The sequence below is a fragment of the Panthera onca genome, chromosome A2 (assembly GCF_046562875.1).
Source record: "Panthera onca isolate mPanOnc1 chromosome A2, mPanOnc1 haplotype 2, whole genome shotgun sequence".
NCBI lineage: Eukaryota > Metazoa > Chordata > Mammalia > Carnivora > Felidae > Panthera > Panthera onca.
Genome location: NC_138340.1, coordinates 96,595,720 through 96,615,657, shown reverse-complemented (window position 1 = coordinate 96,615,657; position 19,938 = coordinate 96,595,720). Strand labels below are relative to the sequence as shown.

At 35.6% G+C, this 19,938-nt stretch overlaps 1 protein-coding gene across 3 annotated transcripts in view; it reads right to left on the bottom strand.

The window, feature by feature from the left end:
* VPS50 (VPS50 subunit of EARP/GARPII complex) overlaps nucleotides 1-19,938 on the bottom strand; it is a 132,565-nt gene that overhangs the window by 16,908 nt on the left and 95,719 nt on the right. For all 3 annotated transcript variants that reach the window (XM_078442467.2, XM_078442465.2, XM_060632459.3), the window contains 2 exons: nucleotides 9,863-9,984; nucleotides 2,088-2,168 (listed from right to left, as the gene is read on the bottom strand). In XM_078442467.2, coding sequence (XP_078298593.1) covers nucleotides 2,088-2,168; nucleotides 9,863-9,984 — 203 coding nt within the window. The remainder of the gene's footprint in view (nucleotides 1-2,087; nucleotides 2,169-9,862; nucleotides 9,985-19,938) is intronic.

Below are 19,938 nucleotides of genomic sequence, written 5' to 3'. Positions count from 1 at the left end.
TCTAGTGGTTCCAGATTGATTAGGCTATAAATTATTTTAATAGCCAAAGAATGTATTGAATAGCAAGAAACCAATTAATGTTCTCTGCCAATGTAGATGCAAATTAATGAAGTGAAGAAAAAGTAATATACCAGCATATGAAAACCTGAGATCAAGGTCTAGAAAATGACAAATATATTTTCTAAAATAATAAACCAATTCTTATCAGTGTGAATAATAATTTAACATGTAAAACACTGGAAACCAACAGAAAATTCGGGAAAAACTTCTGTATTACTGGAGGAGGAGTAAGGACCCTGGAGAGGCCCTGTCAAAAAACAGTCAGCACTACTTACAAACTGAAGAAGCAATGACTACTCACATGGTCTTCTGAGCCAAGATGCTATCTGATTTAAGAGATGGTAAGGATAAGGACTTAAAGAAAAGATATCTTTAAAAGATGAAGTGCCAAAGAAAAAAGCAGGCACATCTATCTAACCATTTACTAGGGAGGGGGCATGTAGCTGGTTTTTGAAAATACATTTCTAAAGTTGACTACCAGTTCTGGAAAAAATTTATCCAATGAACACAGAACTGGCCAGACATACTACAGATACATTGTTATCAATAGATGGGTGGCAGCTTGTCTCAAAGAATAGCTAGTTCGGTTCCACTGTTTACTCGATAATACTTCATTACACACCATATGGCAAATAGGTGATTTCCTCTGTGTAAACAGTGCTCATCTGAGATATGAGCACATACCTCTCTCGTTTTATTCACATCTCTGCTCAAAGATCACCATTCTTACCACTCTGCTTCATTTTCTTCTTAGCACTTCTCAGTATCTGATACTATATTACATATTTGTTTATCTGTCTGCCTCAATAAAATATAAGTTCCCAGACAGAAGTACCTCTACTGTGCAGTGATGAATATCTAGCACTACAACCATGCCCAACAAATAATAATTATTACAATGAGTATTTCCTAAAAGAATGAATGATTACATTGCTTTACTAAAAACTTCAATAGCAGAAGTATGTACGTAACACAGAGCTTATGAGAAAAGAGGAAAATGACTGCTTGTTTGGGTAGGTGAAGAAATAAAGAAAAATCAGAGGATCCTGAGATTAATGTAGATGCAGAGAAATGTGGCGAACAACAAAAATCTCTGGCTACAGTGACCCATCACAAGAAAAAAAAAAATTGTTATTTTAAATGCCGAGGTTACCTTAAACACTACAAATGCTCAGCCCTGTATTGCTGCCTAATTTATTTTCTTAAGATACGCATTACATCAAGTGACCCAACAGTCAAGAATCCAGACCCCATGGGGCGCCTGGGTGGCGCAGTCGGTTAAGCGTCCGACTTCAGCCAGGTCACGATCTCGCGGTCCGTGAGTTTGAGCCCCGCGTCAGGCTCTGGGCTGATGGCTCGGAGCCTGGAGCCTGTTTCCGATTCTGTGTCTCCCTCTCTCTCTGCCCCTCCCCCGTTCATGCTCTGTCTCTCTCTGTCCCAAAAATAAATAAAAAATGTTGAAAAAAAAAATTAAAAAAAAAAAAAAAAAGAATCCAGACCCCATACTGCATAGCCAACTACACCCAAGCCTCTTCCTTGAATTTCAAGTGGCTCTAAATACTCCCTGCAACACAACTCTTCAGTATATATCAGTATCCCAATCACAAAGATGGCCAAACTTTGGGCCAGGCTTACTCCCACCACAAGGCCCGTTCTCAGCTTCTGAATCTTAATTGGAATGCCATTCTTTCTTTTTTCCCCACTAACCCCTTGCCTGCTCTTCAAAGACTAGCACAACTCTCACTTCTTCCTTTAGCCATTCTCTGAAATCAAGTTTCCACATGAAACTTTCCTCCCTTTGGACCTGTACTGGATATATAGCCAATATTATACTCTTTCATGAGGATCAGTTTTCTCTCTCCAATCAGACTATAAGAAACCTCTATTTATTTCCTACAAGCATGTAGAGTAATACTGAGGACTCAGGCACTCAATATATATAGAGACACACATTTATATGTAGTTGATTGGATGGTTAATTTTTATTTAATATAACCCCAAAGAATTAATTCCAAATGATTACTCACCATATCGATAAGGCTTTCTTGTATTCTGTTAAGAGTTGTTCTTAGTCTACTACTACTAAGGCCTAGTCCTGTTGATTCCAGCTGAAAAAGAAAAAGAAAGGCATATGCTACCATCACTTCGGAGATAATCTTTCATATGTTATACCTTCATATTAACTCAAGTTAAGTATCCATTGAGTTTTCATTCAGATACTTAGTCTTCGGAAGGTCTCCAAACTACATTTAAAAATTTCAAAACATCAAGTCAAACCTTAGCCCTTAAGGGAACAAGAGAACTATTTCACACATTTGCATTTACAGGTCACACTAGCATCTGTCAATCTCATAAATTAGGAGAGAGCTCACCAGTATCTTTTTCCCATAAGTTATTATTTTTAGTTATAAAACTTATGATTTCTGATACTTAAAGATAGTGTACTACATCATACTTATGTATAAGCATAATAATGTAGACTGTTTTAAATTTATTTTTCTAACACAAATTAGAGACAGCCCAAATCCTCATTCAAAAATGAAGAAAACTTTTTATTAGCCTCAGTAAACATTTCACAGTATAGAATTCGCTTCACTACATCAAAGTCAAAGCACATATAAATACCCCAAGAACATAAATGAGAAGAGACAGTTGACTGTTAAATCATGAAAAGCCAGGTAGTTGCGTCCTTGAGTGATGATTCAATTGATGAATATAAATTTAACTTAGAGGTAATCATAGATATATATAGGCCTCTAGAAAGATGCTAAAATGTTCTGTATGAGCCAAAAATTTTAAAGTATTAATAGTAAACTATAAAATATATCATCTCACTAATTCATTTATATATATGTTTGTGTATACATACACACACACAACATATTGTTCCTCATCCTTTCTTATCTGAGATAGGATGAAAACAAGTAATTACTTACACAACATGTGACAGAAATCCTAAAGCTAAAATAGTTGTGTGATGGCATGGTACAGTAAAACATGAAAACATGAACTCATTTTATGTGGTAATTTCAAAATACATTTTACTTTCACTACATTTTATAAACTTTATTATTTCATTTTCCCTCTTTTTTCACTAGAGCATTATTTTTATATAGTCAAATTCAGCCATCGCAAGTATAGTTTGATGAATTTTGGTAGTTGTATAGTCTTATACTAATACCACAATCAAGAGATAGAATTTTCCTCACCTTGAAAAATGCCCTTATGCCCTTTGCACTTGAATTCCTCTCTCCAATCTTACCCTCTGATCTATCACTACAGTTTTGCCTTTTTTAAAATTTTGTATAAATAGAATCATACATGTGTAGTCTTTTGTGTTTGACTTTGTCTTTAGCATGCTTTTGAAATTCATCCATGTTATAAGCCTATTAGTAATTCATGCTCTTTTATTGCTTAATAGTGCTCCAAAACATGGATATATCACAGTGTGTTTACTTATTCACCAGGTGACGCACATTTGGGTTTCAGTTTGAATAATGTCACTATGAACATTCACATATATATCCTTGAGAAGACATATATTTTCTATTCTTTTGGGTAAATATCTACCAGTGGAATTTCTGATTCATATAATAAGCATAGTTTTAGCTTTATAAGGTACTGCCATACTGTTTTCTAGTGGCTGTATTATTCTTCATTTCTATAAACAATGTATGTAAATTCTAGTTATTCCATTTATGGTCTGAATGTTTGTTGTCCCCTCAGAATTCATATGGTAAAGCTCTAACCTCTAATGAGATGTTATCTGGAGATGGGAGAGGTAATTAGGGTTAGATGAGGTCATGAGAGTGGGGCCCTCATGAGAGGTTTGGTGCCCTTGTAAGAAAACACACAGTGCATAATTTATGCTTCTTTTTCTACTTTCTTAAGGTGGAAGCTTATCATTACTTGAGTCTTTCTTCTTTTCTATTATAGGCATTTAAAACTAGATACTTCCCTTAAGTACTGATTTAGCTGTATTGCACAGCTTGATATGTTGTGCTTTCACTATCATTCACTTTTAAGTATTTTCTAACTTCTCATGATTTTTTCTTTAAGCCAACCTTTATTTAGAAGTGTGTTAATTTCCAAATGCTTAGATTTTTTTCCCAGTTATCTTATGGTTATTGGTTTCTAATTTAATTACATTGTCATCAGAGAACATATTCTGTATGATTTCAATCTTTTAACTTGATTAGAATATATGTAATGGTCTCTCTCTCTCTAGATACACACACACACACACACACACACACACACACACACATTATACACACACACATGCATATATATATCCTCACTTTGTGTATATTTTACATTTAAAGTGTTTCTTTTGTTTTGTTTTAATCCATTCTGACAATCTCTACCTTTTGAGAGTTTAGTCCATTAACATTTAATGTGATTATTGATCGGGTCTAAATCTACCATTCATTATATATTATATCTTTTTTTGTTCCTTGGTTCCTCCTTTCCTGTCTCTTCTGATTATATGAATTTTATATTTTAGAATTCTAGTTTAAGGGGTGCCTGGGTGGCTTAGTTGGTTAAGTGTCCGACTCTTGGTTTCGGCTCAGGTCACAGTCTCACGGTTTATGAGTTCAAGTCCCATGCAGACTCTGAGCTAATAGTACAGAGCCTCCTTGGGATTCTCTCTCCCTCTCTGTCTCTGCCCTTCCCCTGCGCTTGCTCTCTCTTTCTCAAAATAAATAAATAAAAACTTAAAAAAGAAAAAAGAAGGGGTGCCTGGTGGCTCAGTCAGTTAAGCGTCCAACTTCGGCTCAGGTCATGATCTCACAGTTTGTGAGTTTGAGCCCCACATCGATCTCTGTGCTGACACTTTGGAGCCTGGAACCTGCTTTAGATTCTCTGTCTCCCTCTCTCTCTGCTCCTCCCCCACTCATGCTCTGTTTCTCTCTCTCAAAAATAAATAAACATTAAAAAACAGTTTTGTTTTGTTTTTTTTAACATTTATTTATTTTTGAGACAGAGAGAGACAGAGCATGAATGGGGGAGGGTCAGAGAGAGGGAGACACAGAATCTGAAACAGACTCCAGGCTCTGAGCTGTCAGCACAGAGCCCGATGTGGGGCTTGAACTCACTGACCGCGAGATCATGACCTGAGCCGAAGTCGGCTGCTTAACCGACTGAGCCACCCAGGCGTCCCAAAAAACAGTTTTTTAAAAAAAGGAATTCTAATTTAATTTTCCTTTTGGTAAAGAGTTAATCTGCAATATTATTTTTCATTGTCCTGTGAATTATAATATACATTCTGATATTACACAATCCATTTACTGTTTAACATAATATACAGAAATCTTGCCATCTTATAGATCCATATCCCCCACGTATCTTGTTGTAGTTGTTACATGTAATATATTTACATATATTATGAACTCTAGAAAATAATGTTATGATTTCACTTTTAAACAGCTATATGGTTTATAAAGAAATTAAAAGGAAAAAGAAAAAAATAATCTTTTGCATTTCCCCAAGTAGTTTCCATAACCAATGCTCTTTATTCTTTCCTCAGGATCTAAGTTTTCTGGTATCATTTTCCTTTAGCCTGAAAAAAATTCATTCAGCATTTCGGTATTACATGTCTGTTGGTGACAAATTCTTAGGTTTTTTTTTTCTTTTTATCTAAAAACAACTTAATTTCACATTCATTCTTGATATGGTGCTTTTGCTAGATATAAAATTCTGAATGGACATTCTTTTCCTCTCTTTCAGTACCTTAAAGATGTATTACTCTCTCCTACAGCCTCCACAATTTCTCGTGAGAAGTCAGCTGAATCAGATCATTGGTCCCTTTATGTAATAAGTCTATTGTCATTTTCAAGAGACTGTTTCACCATGAGGTACCCTGCTGTATGTTCCTTTGTTCTTATTCTGCTTGCTGTTCATTTAGTAACTTGTATCTGCAAATTTTTGGTCAAAGTTTCCTCAAATATTTTTTGTACCTCATTCTATCTCTCTTGTCTCCATCTGGTATTCCAATTACATGTATGTTTGATCATTTGACTTAACATGTCCCTAAGGCTTTGATCATTTTGTTTTCCAATCTTCCAATTTATCTTCAAGTTTTACATATTCTTTCCTCTATCATGTCCATTTAGCTGTAAAGTACATTCAGTAATTTTTTTTAATTGCTGAAATTACATTTTTCAGTTCTAGGATTTCCCTTTGGCTTTTTATTACTGTTCAGTTCTAGGATTTCCCTTTGGCTTTTTATTACTGTTATTACTAGAACTTCCTACTTCTCTACTGACATGTTCATACATTTAAAACATCTTTCTACTTTATTCAAGATAGTTCTAATAGTCCACTTAAAATATTATCCCTTAGTTCCAACATCTTAAGGGGTCAAACTAAATTGACTTTCATTTTACTTAAGGATGTACTCTGCTTTTTTTACTTCTATGTATGTTGGGTGAAGTTAGACTGCATCATCAATTTAATTCTGGAGATTTTGGATTCTGTTATTTTTTCCCACTGGGTACTGTTTCCTTTGTTTGCATTATGTAATTTTCTTGGCTGAGCTTGTACTACAAACTGTCTCTTATGCAACAGCTTCACTCTCTGTTCAGATCTTTTTTCTTTGGCTGTAGTTAATCTATTTCATATGAACATGGTTATGGGTTAATCAAAGATGGAGGTAAAAAAGCTTGGGAATCCCCTCCCTGGCCCTTTTTCTTCTGAACATCCCCCCTACTATTTTCATTGTTCTCAATTTCCTGGCTTCAATTTTCTGGTTCCCCAATCCATAAAGACAAAGTTTTCCTATGCTTGCCTCTACCTTTGTGCTGAGTGAACTGTACTTAATCCCAGGCTCAAAGGCCATGGAGATGGAATTTATTTTTTTACACTCCCCTTTCCCCAATCTACACACTAGCATGAACTCCCCCACCCAGAGTCTATATGCTTCGTTCATTCTCCAGTATCTTCAGATAGTTGTCTTTTGTATAACATTCAGGTTTTGTAATTGTTTTCTACAGGCAGTATCATCCCGTTAGACTGTAGTCCTACATATCCAGAAGTGGAAGTTAATTTGTTCGTAAAAAAATTAAAAACTGAATCACAGACACTCTATTAAAGAAGTTTCATTAATGAAAGGTAACTTTAAATGATGCTCACAAACTGTTTTCAAGTAACAACACTCATCAGATTAACTTGGATAAGAAATAATTAGGACATCAATCCATGTGTCCTAAGAATCCACTATGTGCTTACTACTTTGTTAAGGTAAGCTACAGAATGGTCTTCATGAGAGGCTATGAACAGGAAAAACCACAGAAAACATAACTCAAGAGGTGACCAATGGAAGGCTGGGGCAAGGCAAGATAAAGCAACACTACAAGTAACATTATTATAATAGAATCAAATGGATTAGATATATAATACAGTATGGTGTTGTAGGCTATAAACAGTTCAATGAAGAGCAAGAGCTTCTGGAGGAGTTAGTTTAAAGAGGAAGAATCCCTTACCCTGCTGCATACACTATGGCCTCCCAGCCAATGACTTTCTAGAAACCCTGGGAAACAGATTCTTCCATATGCAGCATCCATCTGAATTCACTCATACAAGTATCTTTCTTCTCTGGGAGAAAAATAGGAGCAACTATGTACCACTGTGCTCTTCCTATTCTACCCATTACCTAATTACCCCTCCCCTCCTACCACATAAGACTCAATAGCTAACAGGGCAACTTGGAGTATGTATATATATATTTGAATACTGAAATTTCTAGGATTTCTAAAAGACTTAAAAGCTTATTTTCTTAGGAAATTAAAAGTTTAACTCTTCAATCTTATATACTTGCATATGCTTATTTATGCTATTTATTTAGATTGTCTTGTTCCAAAAGGAATTTAAAGTAGCTAATTAAGAAGAATATAATCTTGCAAGGTAAAAAACAAAAACAAAAACAAACTTTAAATGTATGTAAAATTAAGCTAAATAAAATATGAGTAGAAGGATGAAGTGTTTCTTTTTACAAATTTGTAAAACCCTTTATAGATTGTCTTTGTTTTGCTTTAAACAGTGTTTCCTTCATTTTTGCAGAATCAAAAACAGCAGAATCTAAATTATATTCTATTTGAAGTGCTGTTTTCAATATTCACATGGTCGAATAAAGCTAGTATTACTAAGCATACTCTAACAAAAGAAGTCTTCCTTAAAAAGTACAAGTAAGAGGCAGAGTAAATGCTATATTCATTCAGACATATTCACTCATATGTACATTTTGTATAGGTTCATATAATACAAAATGTTTCTAATATGATATACGGGTAGACACCCAGGTTAAAGACAGAAATGCTTATCACTGACAGCTAATTACCTGAATACAGTGAAATGTCTGTTACTGAGTCTTACAGGATTGAAAATGCTTTTAATACAAGTTATAAGGTTAATGTGTTCTTTAAAACATACTATATTTTAAATAACATATGCAGCATATTTTATAATAAATACCTAACTATACTTTGCTAACTTTCTCAGGTCCTAGTGAACCCTACTGTAAACAAATCTGTGCCAGTATTTAATCAGTATTATAATCAGCTAGAAAGTCATGTCCAAAAGTATTAGTTCCCAAAAGTTTCCAAAGGACCCTATATTAACACATCTTATCAATAATGTGGTCCAGAACTGTTCTACCCAATACGATAGTCACTAGCTACCTGTGGCTATTTATATTTAGCAATAAATTAGCTAAAATTAAATACAATTAAAAATTCAGTTCCTCAGTCATACTAATCACACTTCAAGTGCTCAAAGGTCACATGTGGCTAGTGACTACCATATGAGTGCAAATTTAGAGCATTTCCATTACTTTAAAACTTCTCTTGGGTAGTGCTGGTCTGCAGGTTTGGCCCAGGAGACACAGTAAGGCTCATCTAGAAGACTGAAAGATTCTGACAATTAGCTAAAACCCCAGAATGTCTTTCTTCTTTAATATTTATGTATTGAGTTTCCAAATTCAAAGAATTAATATTTAATAGCAACAAATTCTGTAGCAATAATCTGTCTGTGATTATTGCTATTCTTTCTAAAAAATATATTAGACAATTAAGAACATAAGAAATTCAGATCCCATATTAAAAGATAAATTCACATGTTTTTAAAAAGATACAAAATATATGAAAAGTTAGTATTATGATATATTCATAGGGCCCAGCAGTATACTTTTACACAGAAATCTATTGACTATCTAGGTGCACCACATAATAACTACCAAATATCATATAAGGTACCTGTTTAATACCATGCTGTTCTCTTTAGGAGTAGAAAAAGACAAATGCAATAAGAGCTTGTGGAAACACTAAAAGGAGGTACAGGAAATGATTCTGTGGCAGACAGAAGGTTCAGTTCAAAGGTTTTCAATTATTTTAATAAATGTTTGCCATTATCTTCTGACTGTAGGAGTGCCTGCTAAGATTTGTAAGCCAATACTAAAAATGTCTCATTTACTATGTAGTAATTACACACTGAGCCATATTTAAACAAGGCAACCCGCACATTTTTCATTGCCAAAATGCATCAAGGTTAAAAACAGATGCTGCACTTTTTCTGCCAAAATTTGAATAACATAAAATATGTGTATCATATCAGAGCTTAAGATTAATATATACATAAGGTAATTAAGCAGACAAAAAGGTGACATCAAAAATTCTGTTAGATTTTCGATGGATAATTTTCAAAATAATATTATTTGTATATTTCATACAAAGAGAATGAAAAATTTTACATTTTAAAAATAAATACATTTTTAAAGAAACAGACTTTCCCACCAAAGGTGACTTACTGAATCATTTCGACCAAAAAAGGTATATATTGCATACAAGTAATAATCAAATAGCTGAGACATGAAATGGATAACATCAAAGGCAATTGGCTTAAGAATGTTCATCATCTGCATATATTTACCTGAAAAAAATCAAAATTAGAAAAAAATTAAAATCTGTTAAGTCTATCATTATAGAGACACTATATCAAAAGTATTTTTTAATGAAATATTACATTCCTAGTCCCATTAGCCATTTTCAAGTACTCAATAGTCATCTGTGGCTAGTGGTTATTGTATTGGACAGTTACAGCATCTTGGAAAGTACTACTGGAGAGCACTGACATAAATAATACCTACAAAAATATTTTTATACTAATATATTTTACTGTTTGTCAAATATTCATGGAACATCTATAATCTATACTCTTTTATAAATAACACTGCACACACTATAGTTCCACATTCTTGGATTCCATTTGAAATAATTTCTTCCAATAAAATAAAATAAATTTAAAAAACATTTTTTTAATAAATTAAATAAAATAATTTCTTCAAAAATGTTTAGGCATAATAATACCAAAGACAATGTACTTGAAAAAAAAGCTTTTCCTTTTTCACAAGCTTATATACACAAAGCAAAAGTAAAAAAGCAAGAAGAAAAAGGACACATAGAAGGCACATCCTATTCCCTTGAACCCTAGCCCTGTGAAATCTTGTGTCAGAGGCCAAGAACATTTCTTTATCACTACATCACTCAAGAGCTCAACACTCTCAAAGTGCCAAAAAAATGTCCTATTCGTTCCTTCCTTTGGGAGATGCCAATATTATGTTCTCTTCTCTCTAAACATATGATACAGTTACAGAAAAAAATATTTAAAAACCAAAATCTCAAAAAAAAGTAAAATGAAAAAAATAAAACCTCAAATCTCTACATTTATAAACTTGTTAATGTATTTGAAGGGTGCACGGGAGATGGGCTGAATCAAGTAATAAATAATAACAAGACCCTAATTGTGTTTCTTTTTTATGGGGAATAATAGGGAAAGAAGCACATCTATAAAAAAATGCTCTTCTGCAGAAGATGTTAAAACAGGCCATTTGCTTAATTTTCAAATGAGCAAATAACTCAGGTGCTCACTCTACTTAATGTAACTGCTATAAATTTTAAATTGGTACTATTGAAGACACCATGACTCAAGAGAAAACACATTAACTGCAGTAGAAAAAAATTTACTCTAATGGAAATATCTACTATGGAAACCATTTCTTTATTATTTAAGAACTCAGTACAGCTGCTTTAATTTACATGCGAAATGATTCTAAACAATACTCAGATGGTCAGGAAAAGAAACACACACACACACACACACACACACCAAAAAGTAAAAACCATTCAACTCAGATTCTATTCTTACTCTTATTTGTCTTTTGTTTTAGAATCATGATTTGTAATTATTTCACACAGACTTTTTTTAAAAAATCACAATGGAAAAATATTTGAAAATTATGCTCCTAGAAATTTCTGGATCACTATGCAGGTATTTCATCAATTACAAACATGTAGTGAGAGACTAAGAGAAAAATTACCAGGTGTACTCACAACTGCAAAGAAAAGACCGCCCCCCCCCAACCCCCGCCATCCTGAAACCAGCCAGGGCATGCCTGGTTGTGGTTTGAAATAAAGGCGGGAACCAATCAAGTTCTGCTGAGTGTTCAAATTTAAATGTCAACCAATAACAGCTCTGTAACCTCAAAAAAAATCCCTAACTTGTTGTGCCTGTCTATAAAAGAAGCTGTAAGATCCTTGCTCAGGGCCTCTTGCGTCACCAGCAACGAGTGCGCGGAGGACCGGGTTCGAACCTGCAATAAACGACCCTTGCCGCTTGGCTTTGACTCTGGACTCTGGTGGTTTGTTTTCAGGGGGTCTCTCGAATCGGGGCATATCAGTAGGTTTTAAACTGCAACTATTTACACAAAAAATGTGACACTGAAAAAAATTTAAAAATATCATGTTTTAATTGATATCTGTTTTGAGATATCAATTAGAGAGAGAGATAATAAGAGATGATAAGTAAAATGAGGTAGAATGCAAATATCTGGGTTAATATATGTCCAGAACACAAAGCTCCTCTCCATTACTAGTAAGATTAACCATTGTTTATATAATTAATCTTAAGGAAGAATATATAAATGAATTATTAATAGGTAAAGCTTTTTTAAATGTTGCATTCAAAAGAAAAAAAACTAGATAAAAACCCACCACTCTCAAAAAAATGTTTAAATATATTTATATTCATTCATTCAATTCATTCAACAAACAATTTCTGAAGGCTTATTATGTCCTTGGCTTTGTGTTAAGACACAAGGTGTTAGAGTCCCTGCTCTCATACCTTAAATGGTCAGATGAGGGAGGCGGCCATATAAGCAGGCTGCCAGCATATTAAAACAGAAGAAGAAAGAAGAAGAAAGAAGAAAGAAGAAAGAAGGAAGAAGGAAGAAGGAAGAAGAAGAAGAAGAAGAGCTCTGTTCCAGTTCATGAGGGCACAGTAAGCTTTTGGAGGCTGGAGGAGGCCTATGTACCTTCTCAGAATTACTGAATTAAAAGAATTTTACAGTAGTTTAAGCCTGTATCTATGAAGAGAAAGGGATGAGGAGGGAAAGGCGAGTAGGTATGATCACCAGAAAATGAGAAATCTCGAAAAATTTCTACACCAAGCCAATTTCTAAATTGGTAAACCTTTCTGATAAAGGACCAAAGAGTACATAGTTTTAGGCTTTGCATGCCATACAGTCTATGTTGCAACTACTCAGCTCTGCTGGTCTCTGTTTCAACTACTCAACTCTGCCTTTGTAACACAAAAACAGCCATAGACAATATGTAAACAAATGAGCATGGGTGTATTCCAATAAAACTTTATTTACAAAAACAGGTAGCCTAACTCACTTGACCTGCATGTTATAGTGTCCCAACCCCTGTCTGGATGACACATAAGAGACAGGAGAGTTTGACGGAATAATACAAAGAAATCCATAAACCACAAGACGACCATTAAGGAGATAAAAGCTATTCTGTAGGATGGTGACTGCTTAGACTTGGTGGGCAGTGCAAGAGGGCAGGAGCCAGAAATAGAGCTGAAAAAGGATGGATTCATTAAGGGTCCATTACCCTTAAATTACCATTCAGCAGGTCTTCCTCTATCACTATCCCTCACCAACAATAGAGTACAGGCTACCAGAATATTCCCACGGACAAAAACAAAAGAAAACAAAAACTCTTAGGATTTCTCTCTAAAAGAAGTAAATAAATGACATGAACAAACCAAACAAAAAAACTGAGCAAAATTTAAAAAAATAATAAATTAGAAAGGCAAAGGCTTCTAGTGTGCATGTTGGCACCACAGATTAAAATCTACCTAACTCTAAAAATTGGGGGATCTGTCCCCATAAAGTAAAAATTGCTAGTAAATCCACCCAGCCTTGCCCGGTTCTATAGGAAGTTCCCAGTCAGGATCCCTACTGAGGAGAAAGGGGCAGGAAGAGCATAGCTCTCATTACTCAGCAAGGGACACCCACAGCAGCTATGCAGGCCTTCTATTTTGGATTTGAAGAGGTCATCAAAAATCACCAGTCCCAGAGAGTAAAAGTAAAAAGAAATGCTGATCCCAGAGAAAACAGTAAGTCAAGCTAAAGAAATGTAATAATTATATAAATCTTATAACAGAAGAATATGGGGGGTGGGGGGAAAGAGAATACACAAGGGCTTTTAAAGAATTTAAAAGTGATTTTAAAATTAAAAATTAAAGAAAAAAATGGAAAAATGGAAGTCTTCTAGAAGATCGAGAAAATATAGGAGACATAAAGGGGCCAATCTAAAAGACCAACACTTAAGCAATGAGAAATCAAAGAAAGAGAGGGTAGAGAAAATGGGGAAGTGGAAATCATCAAATAGTAGCATTAGTCACAGCTGAGGAGCATAAGAGCTTTCAGATTGAAAGGGTCATGAACTACCCAACACACTTAATGAAAAATAACTCACACCTAAACACATCACCAGAGAGTTCTGAAACATCAAGGAAAAAAAAATACTAAAAGCTTTCAGAGAGAGAGAGAGAGAGAGAGAGAGAAAGAAGAGAGAGAAAAGAAATTCAACTACAGTAAAATGAACAGAACACTACAGGTTTCAACTTTCCGAGGAAAAATAATTCCTAATCTGTAATTCTATTATGCACAGCTGAATTGTCATTCCGTGAAAGGACAGAATAAAGACATTCAAAATGACAAGAATTCAAAACATTTACCTCTCATTACTCTTTCCTGGGAAATTACAACTAGAAGACAAACAAAAACAGACCAAGAAATTGCCTCCAGGTTGGTGGTAGGGAGGCCTGGGGTGGGAGACTGCTGTTTCCTCACAATCTCTTCTTTACTATTTACTGCCTTACAGTGAGAATACTACCTTAATAAAAGGGTAAAAGCAAGGCTCTGAAGTTAGCCGGCCTCGTTTAAAAAATGTGGTCGGTCAGTGAATGGAGATGTGGTTCAGATGCACTCCACCTTCTCTTCCTTCCCTTCTAGAACTCCCTACAGAGGACATGAGAGTGGAGTGCACAACAGCATGCTTTGGAAACATGGAGGAAGGTTACTTAATACACAGCCCAGATGGATACAGGACTGGCCTATGCCGCAGGAGGGAGGACCTCAGGCCCCATGTGAGGAGGGTTCCTGGCTTTGTGAGAGAATTCAAGAGCAAGCCACTTAGAGGAAGGGACAAGGATTTATTAAATATAAAAGTAAGTAAGGAACTACTTCACAAAGTAGCAGTCTCTCCTCCCAGGTGAGAAAGAGGACCCCGCCCCCCTCCTTTGCCTCTAAGGAAAGGTTTTATAAGTTTTATTTAAATTAGCTAACCATATAGGGAGGGGTTTACTCTTTAACTTAGGGTTTATCATTCACATTGGGCAGTTTTTCCATTGTTTTAGGGTTATGGAATTACCCACAGGAAGCAATTTTAAGAAAGTCCAGCCTGGGTAGCTTTTTATTGCTGGAGAGAGTGAGGCTTATGGTTTTCCATGAGTCTGATCTTGTGACTCTTTCTATGACCTGCTGCTGACTTTTAGGTTAAGGGTCAGTCTAGAATCAAAATGGCTATACTTTGGTCAACTTGTCTCCCTAGCCTCCCTTCCCTCCTGCCTCAAGATGACTAAGAAAAGCATCTCTTCCCAAATGATCACCTGCAAGAAGTTCTTATTCCTGTTTCCAGTCTATATTATCACCTCTGTGAACTTCGTCCAGGTGTAAGAATCAACATTCCTGATTTCCTTTACCAGTTGTGAAGCATGAAAAGAACTTACTGGCTCTAGGAACAGACAATCTGGGCTCTACTAGTTAGCAGCTATGTGACATTAGGCAAGTTATTTACCTCTGGGCTTTAATTATTTGGTATATAAAAGGGGTATTGTAAAGAATTCATGAGAGGGGCGCCTGGGTGGCTCAGTCAGTTAAGCGTCCGACTTCAGCTCAGGTCACGATCTTGCAGTCCGTGAGTTCGAGCCCCGCGTCGGGCTCTGGGCTGATGGCTCAGAGCCTGGAGCCTGCTTCCGATTCTGTGTCTCCCTCTCTCCCTGTCCCTCCCCCGTTCATGCTCTGTCTCTCTCTGTCTCAAAAATAAATAAACGTTAAAAAAAAAAAAAAAAAAAGAATTCACGAGAAAATGTGTGTAAAGTGTTTACGTGGCCTATAATAAGGGAGCAAGAAATCTTAGCTACTGCTATCATTTTAAAATAATTATAGTTATGACGAATGCAGGAAGGGAGAAGTACAGAGTGCTAGGTAAAGAAACTTAGGGGCGCATGAGTGGCTCAGCTGGTTAAGCAACCGACTTCAGCTCAGGTCATGATCTCAGAGTTCGTGGGTTCGAGCCCTGTATGGAGCTCTGTGCTGACAGCTCAAAGCCTGAAGCCTGCTTCGGATTCTGTGTCTCCCAATCTTTATGCCCTCCCCTCCTCACGCTCTGTCTTTCTCTCTCTCTCTCTCTCTCTCTCTCTCTCTCAAAAATATATACACATAAAAAAAAAAAAAAAAGAAACAAAGAAAAGAAACCTAACCTCATGAGGAAACGCAAAAGAAAGAGCACCGTTTACATTATCATCCTAAAATCTAGACTGTGTGTCCTGCATACTCATGGAGAGGAGACACAGAGGGACTGGCAAAGAAACCAACCAAGGAACAAGATGGAGGAGAACTATACAACCAAGAGGAACAGTGGGCCTGCCTTACCCAGCTCATCAGCACAGAGAACAAATATTTTAAAATATTTCACATAAATAACAGAGCAATTACCACATGAAAGCTGGCCCAGGGAAATTCATTTAGAGAGCCACACTTTTACACAGAGGAACAAATTCAAGGGTACAGAGAAGGTGCTGTGTGTGTGTTCCTCCACTGTTGATTCAGACAAAAGAGGAGGAGAAAGTGTTGCTCCAATATTCAAGATTTTAAAAATCAAGGTTTGTCAGTTCAGTATACTGGGCACCTACAAAAGCACTGGCTGAATGCTCTATATGCTGCAGAGATGACTCTGATCGTTCTCATCTGTAGGGGCTGACAAATTGATGGGGAGGAGCAAAACAGAATCTGAGCTGGAAGGATGTTAGCTATTCTTATCACAGCGCACTAAGTTGAAACACCATTAATGGATATAAATAGCACATAAAGGCAAGCGGGAAATGCTATAAATGAGCCATAAAGGAAAGGAAAAGTTAGTTCAGCTCATAAAATTTAGAAAAACACACTGAACAATGAACTGAAGACCACAGTCTATTACCTAAGTCTTTAACTACCAGCTTTTATTCTATCATTTCATTGTTATTTATTTTTATTCTGTAGTTTGAATATTCTATTTCAGCCTCCCAAATCTCCTATATGATTTTCTTGCACATTTTGCTGAAGGATGACACTTCTTGGGTCATCCTCTCAAAATATCATGTTGTACATAGAGCTATCAGCTCAGAAAGTGTTTTAAAACTGTTTAAAAGTATTTCATATAAATAACAAAATGTAAGTATCTTTTAGAGAAACAAAAATATTGGAATGTAATCTAAATTAAATAATGACATATTTTTTTCCTTAAACATTACATATCAAAATATTAAAGTTTCTGAGATAACTTTATTCTGGTTTCATGTTAAGTCTGGATACATGACGTGCTGGTGTGTTATGATTTTCAGCTGCTAAAGTAATGTAATAAATAATTTTATTCTAAGGTCTGTAGTTTTGATAAGCATGGATTTTGGCAACCTGACTTCTGCCCCTCTCAAACCTATAATACCTGCTCAAGAGAGAGCTGCCTCCAGGAGAAGAAAATCTTGAATAGGAAGCCTATCTCAGTGATGAGACACATTCCTTAAAATTTCTCTACCTCTGCAAGAAATTGTCAGGTTGACAGAATTTTCTCTTTACTCAAGCAAGCATTCTGATTAGTTCTCTGCACTTATGAAAGGCTCCCTGGGCTTTTCTAACAGATTTAGGTACCACCTAGGGCTGGGAAACCCCATTAACACTTTTTTGTTTAATCTCTCCTAATTACCTGCCAAATAAATACTACTTGAAAAGGACATTTTGAATATGCCTTTAATGTTCTAAAATGTGCCTCCCAACTATTGAATAATTAGTTCCTTCATCTTCCCAGGCACCCAAAATTAATCAACCTTATTTACACAACTGTACTTCTGGCTTTGTAAGAAGAGACATTACCTTTGCGGGTTTATTATCTTCAAGCACCTCTATAGCATTTACTGGTTGAAGACCCCTTAGTGAGTGGTTCTCTTAAAGTTCTATTTTATGAATATGTACAAACTGAAGATAAAGACATCCCAGGGAGAGAAAGCGGTAGGCATAAAAATCTATGGGAGGGAATAATGGAAGCACCTAATCCCAGCCCTAAATGGGAAGATGTGAGAGTTAAAATAGCATACTAGGCATTGTTTACTAATTGCAATTCTAGTAAAAGATCTGGTGGTGGTGAAGGCTGAAATTACAATTGTCAGATTCTCTTCACTGAGTAAGGTTTTATTCAGGCCTGTCTGCTTTATAGGGTTGACATACCAAAAGCCCGTTAGAACACAACTTTCCCCCCATTTCTTAAATCTACTATTAGAAAACAATGTCCACTATGTCAATCAGTAATCCTTCTATAAGAATTTGTTGTTACTGACTTCTGAATTTAGCACCAATAGCACATTTCTATCCATTTCTTACATAATGAGAATAGCAGAATGCAGTTTTTCATTTCCTTATGTCTGCTAAGAAGTGAAGATTTGCATCTGTTGTCTGCATTTAACTGAATGAAACATGATTTGCCCCCCTCCTCAATTTTGTTTTAGCCTTATATTTGATTTACTTCTACTAAATATATGTCTTTTAGAGTAAAAGTAGTTGATAACCTCTAGTTCTTTTTGAACTAGGTGAGGTTAAAAATATAAACTATCACTAAATGGGATTGATTGTATTATTTTCCCCATTTATCCCAACCCACTCCCCTTCCCTGTAAGAAGATTATGCATCCTCCTCTACTGCTCTGAACCTGTAGTGCCTTCCTGGGCACAAGTGTACCTCTCTCTCCAATAGTCAAGCCTGACTTGCCATGGCCAGTGACATATGTCACAGGAAGTCAGTGTGCCACAGCAGGGTGGAAGCCTTAAGGGTCATAACATGGACTGACTCCTGCTCTTTTCCCCATGTTCCAAATTGGTACTATTCTCTCCGCGTGAATCTCAGAATGACACATGAAACAGATCGAAGGTGATCAGGAGCCAATACACATCATGTAAACTTTTGTGGCTGAAAGCCACTGATGTGTTAGGGTGATTTGTTCCTTCAACACAACCAGGCAAAAGATGACTTCATTAAACTACATCTCTCAAGCAGTGTGTTCAGACACCAGAAACTACAGTGAGTCCAGAAAGCTGAGGAGGATGACAAGGATTTTGGAATATTTGTCAGTGGGAACCACATAAGGGAAATGAGCACACTGACCCTAAAGAAAGAACTGGTGGAGCATACAGAAAGGAAGGACAGTATAACTACCACCCAGACCTGAAAAGTGATCACAGGGAAGAATAGGAGAAAAAAGTACAGACTTACTCTTTTTACTTTTAAAGGCATAACTAAGACCAACAGATAAAATTACAGAGAAAAAGAAATTTTGATTTATCACAAGGAAGAGATTTCTACCAATTAAATCAGTCTAATAGTTGAATGAGTAGTCTTGCAAAATAAGACGTACAGTCACTCACTGTGAGACATGAAACAAAAGCTAGGTGACCACCACAAATTAGGGGCATTAAAGAAAGAAATCCTAGTTTTATAGGAATTTATACCAGATGACCTCTCAGAACCCTTCCAGTTCTGGTTCTATAAATTCTAGACAGGAACTCATAATGCTATGTTCAGTTAGCTCTCTTGGATAAAGAAGAAAGGCTAATTACCCTGGCAATAATCAGCCAAAAAACACTTTAGATCTGGTCATTTTTTGGTGTGTCATAAAAATATACAAATTTTTCTTTTCCTCTCAATTCATTATTACTTTTCCACTATTTTTCCTAAAGGAAATGGGACTTCTAAGAAACATTTTGTCTACTTTGCCCTATTCATTAATGAAATTTAGAAATTATCTTCAAGAATACAGACCATTTTATCAGAGTCAAGAGTAATCAAACTAGGCAGCAGGATATTATCATCTCCATATAGAATACAGAGGTTTTTTTGTTGTTGTTGTTGTTGTTCTAGAACACCATTAAACTTCCTGACTGGTATAGATGACTTAATTAATTTGAGAAGACATCTCTATAACTTATATGTCAAATGTACAGACTTACTTGTGAGACATAAAGGTTAGGATGGCATATAAAATGTTGAAATGTTGAATGTTAAAAATTCCACATCATCTTCAAACCGAAGTATTTTAAATGACATTTCTTCACGTTATTTGCTTTCTACAAAATCATCAATAAAGGTCTTATCTGTAATAAGAATAACTCTTTCTATGGTGTGAACATTTAGCTCTTTTGTCTGAAAATGCCAGAGAATCACTCTTC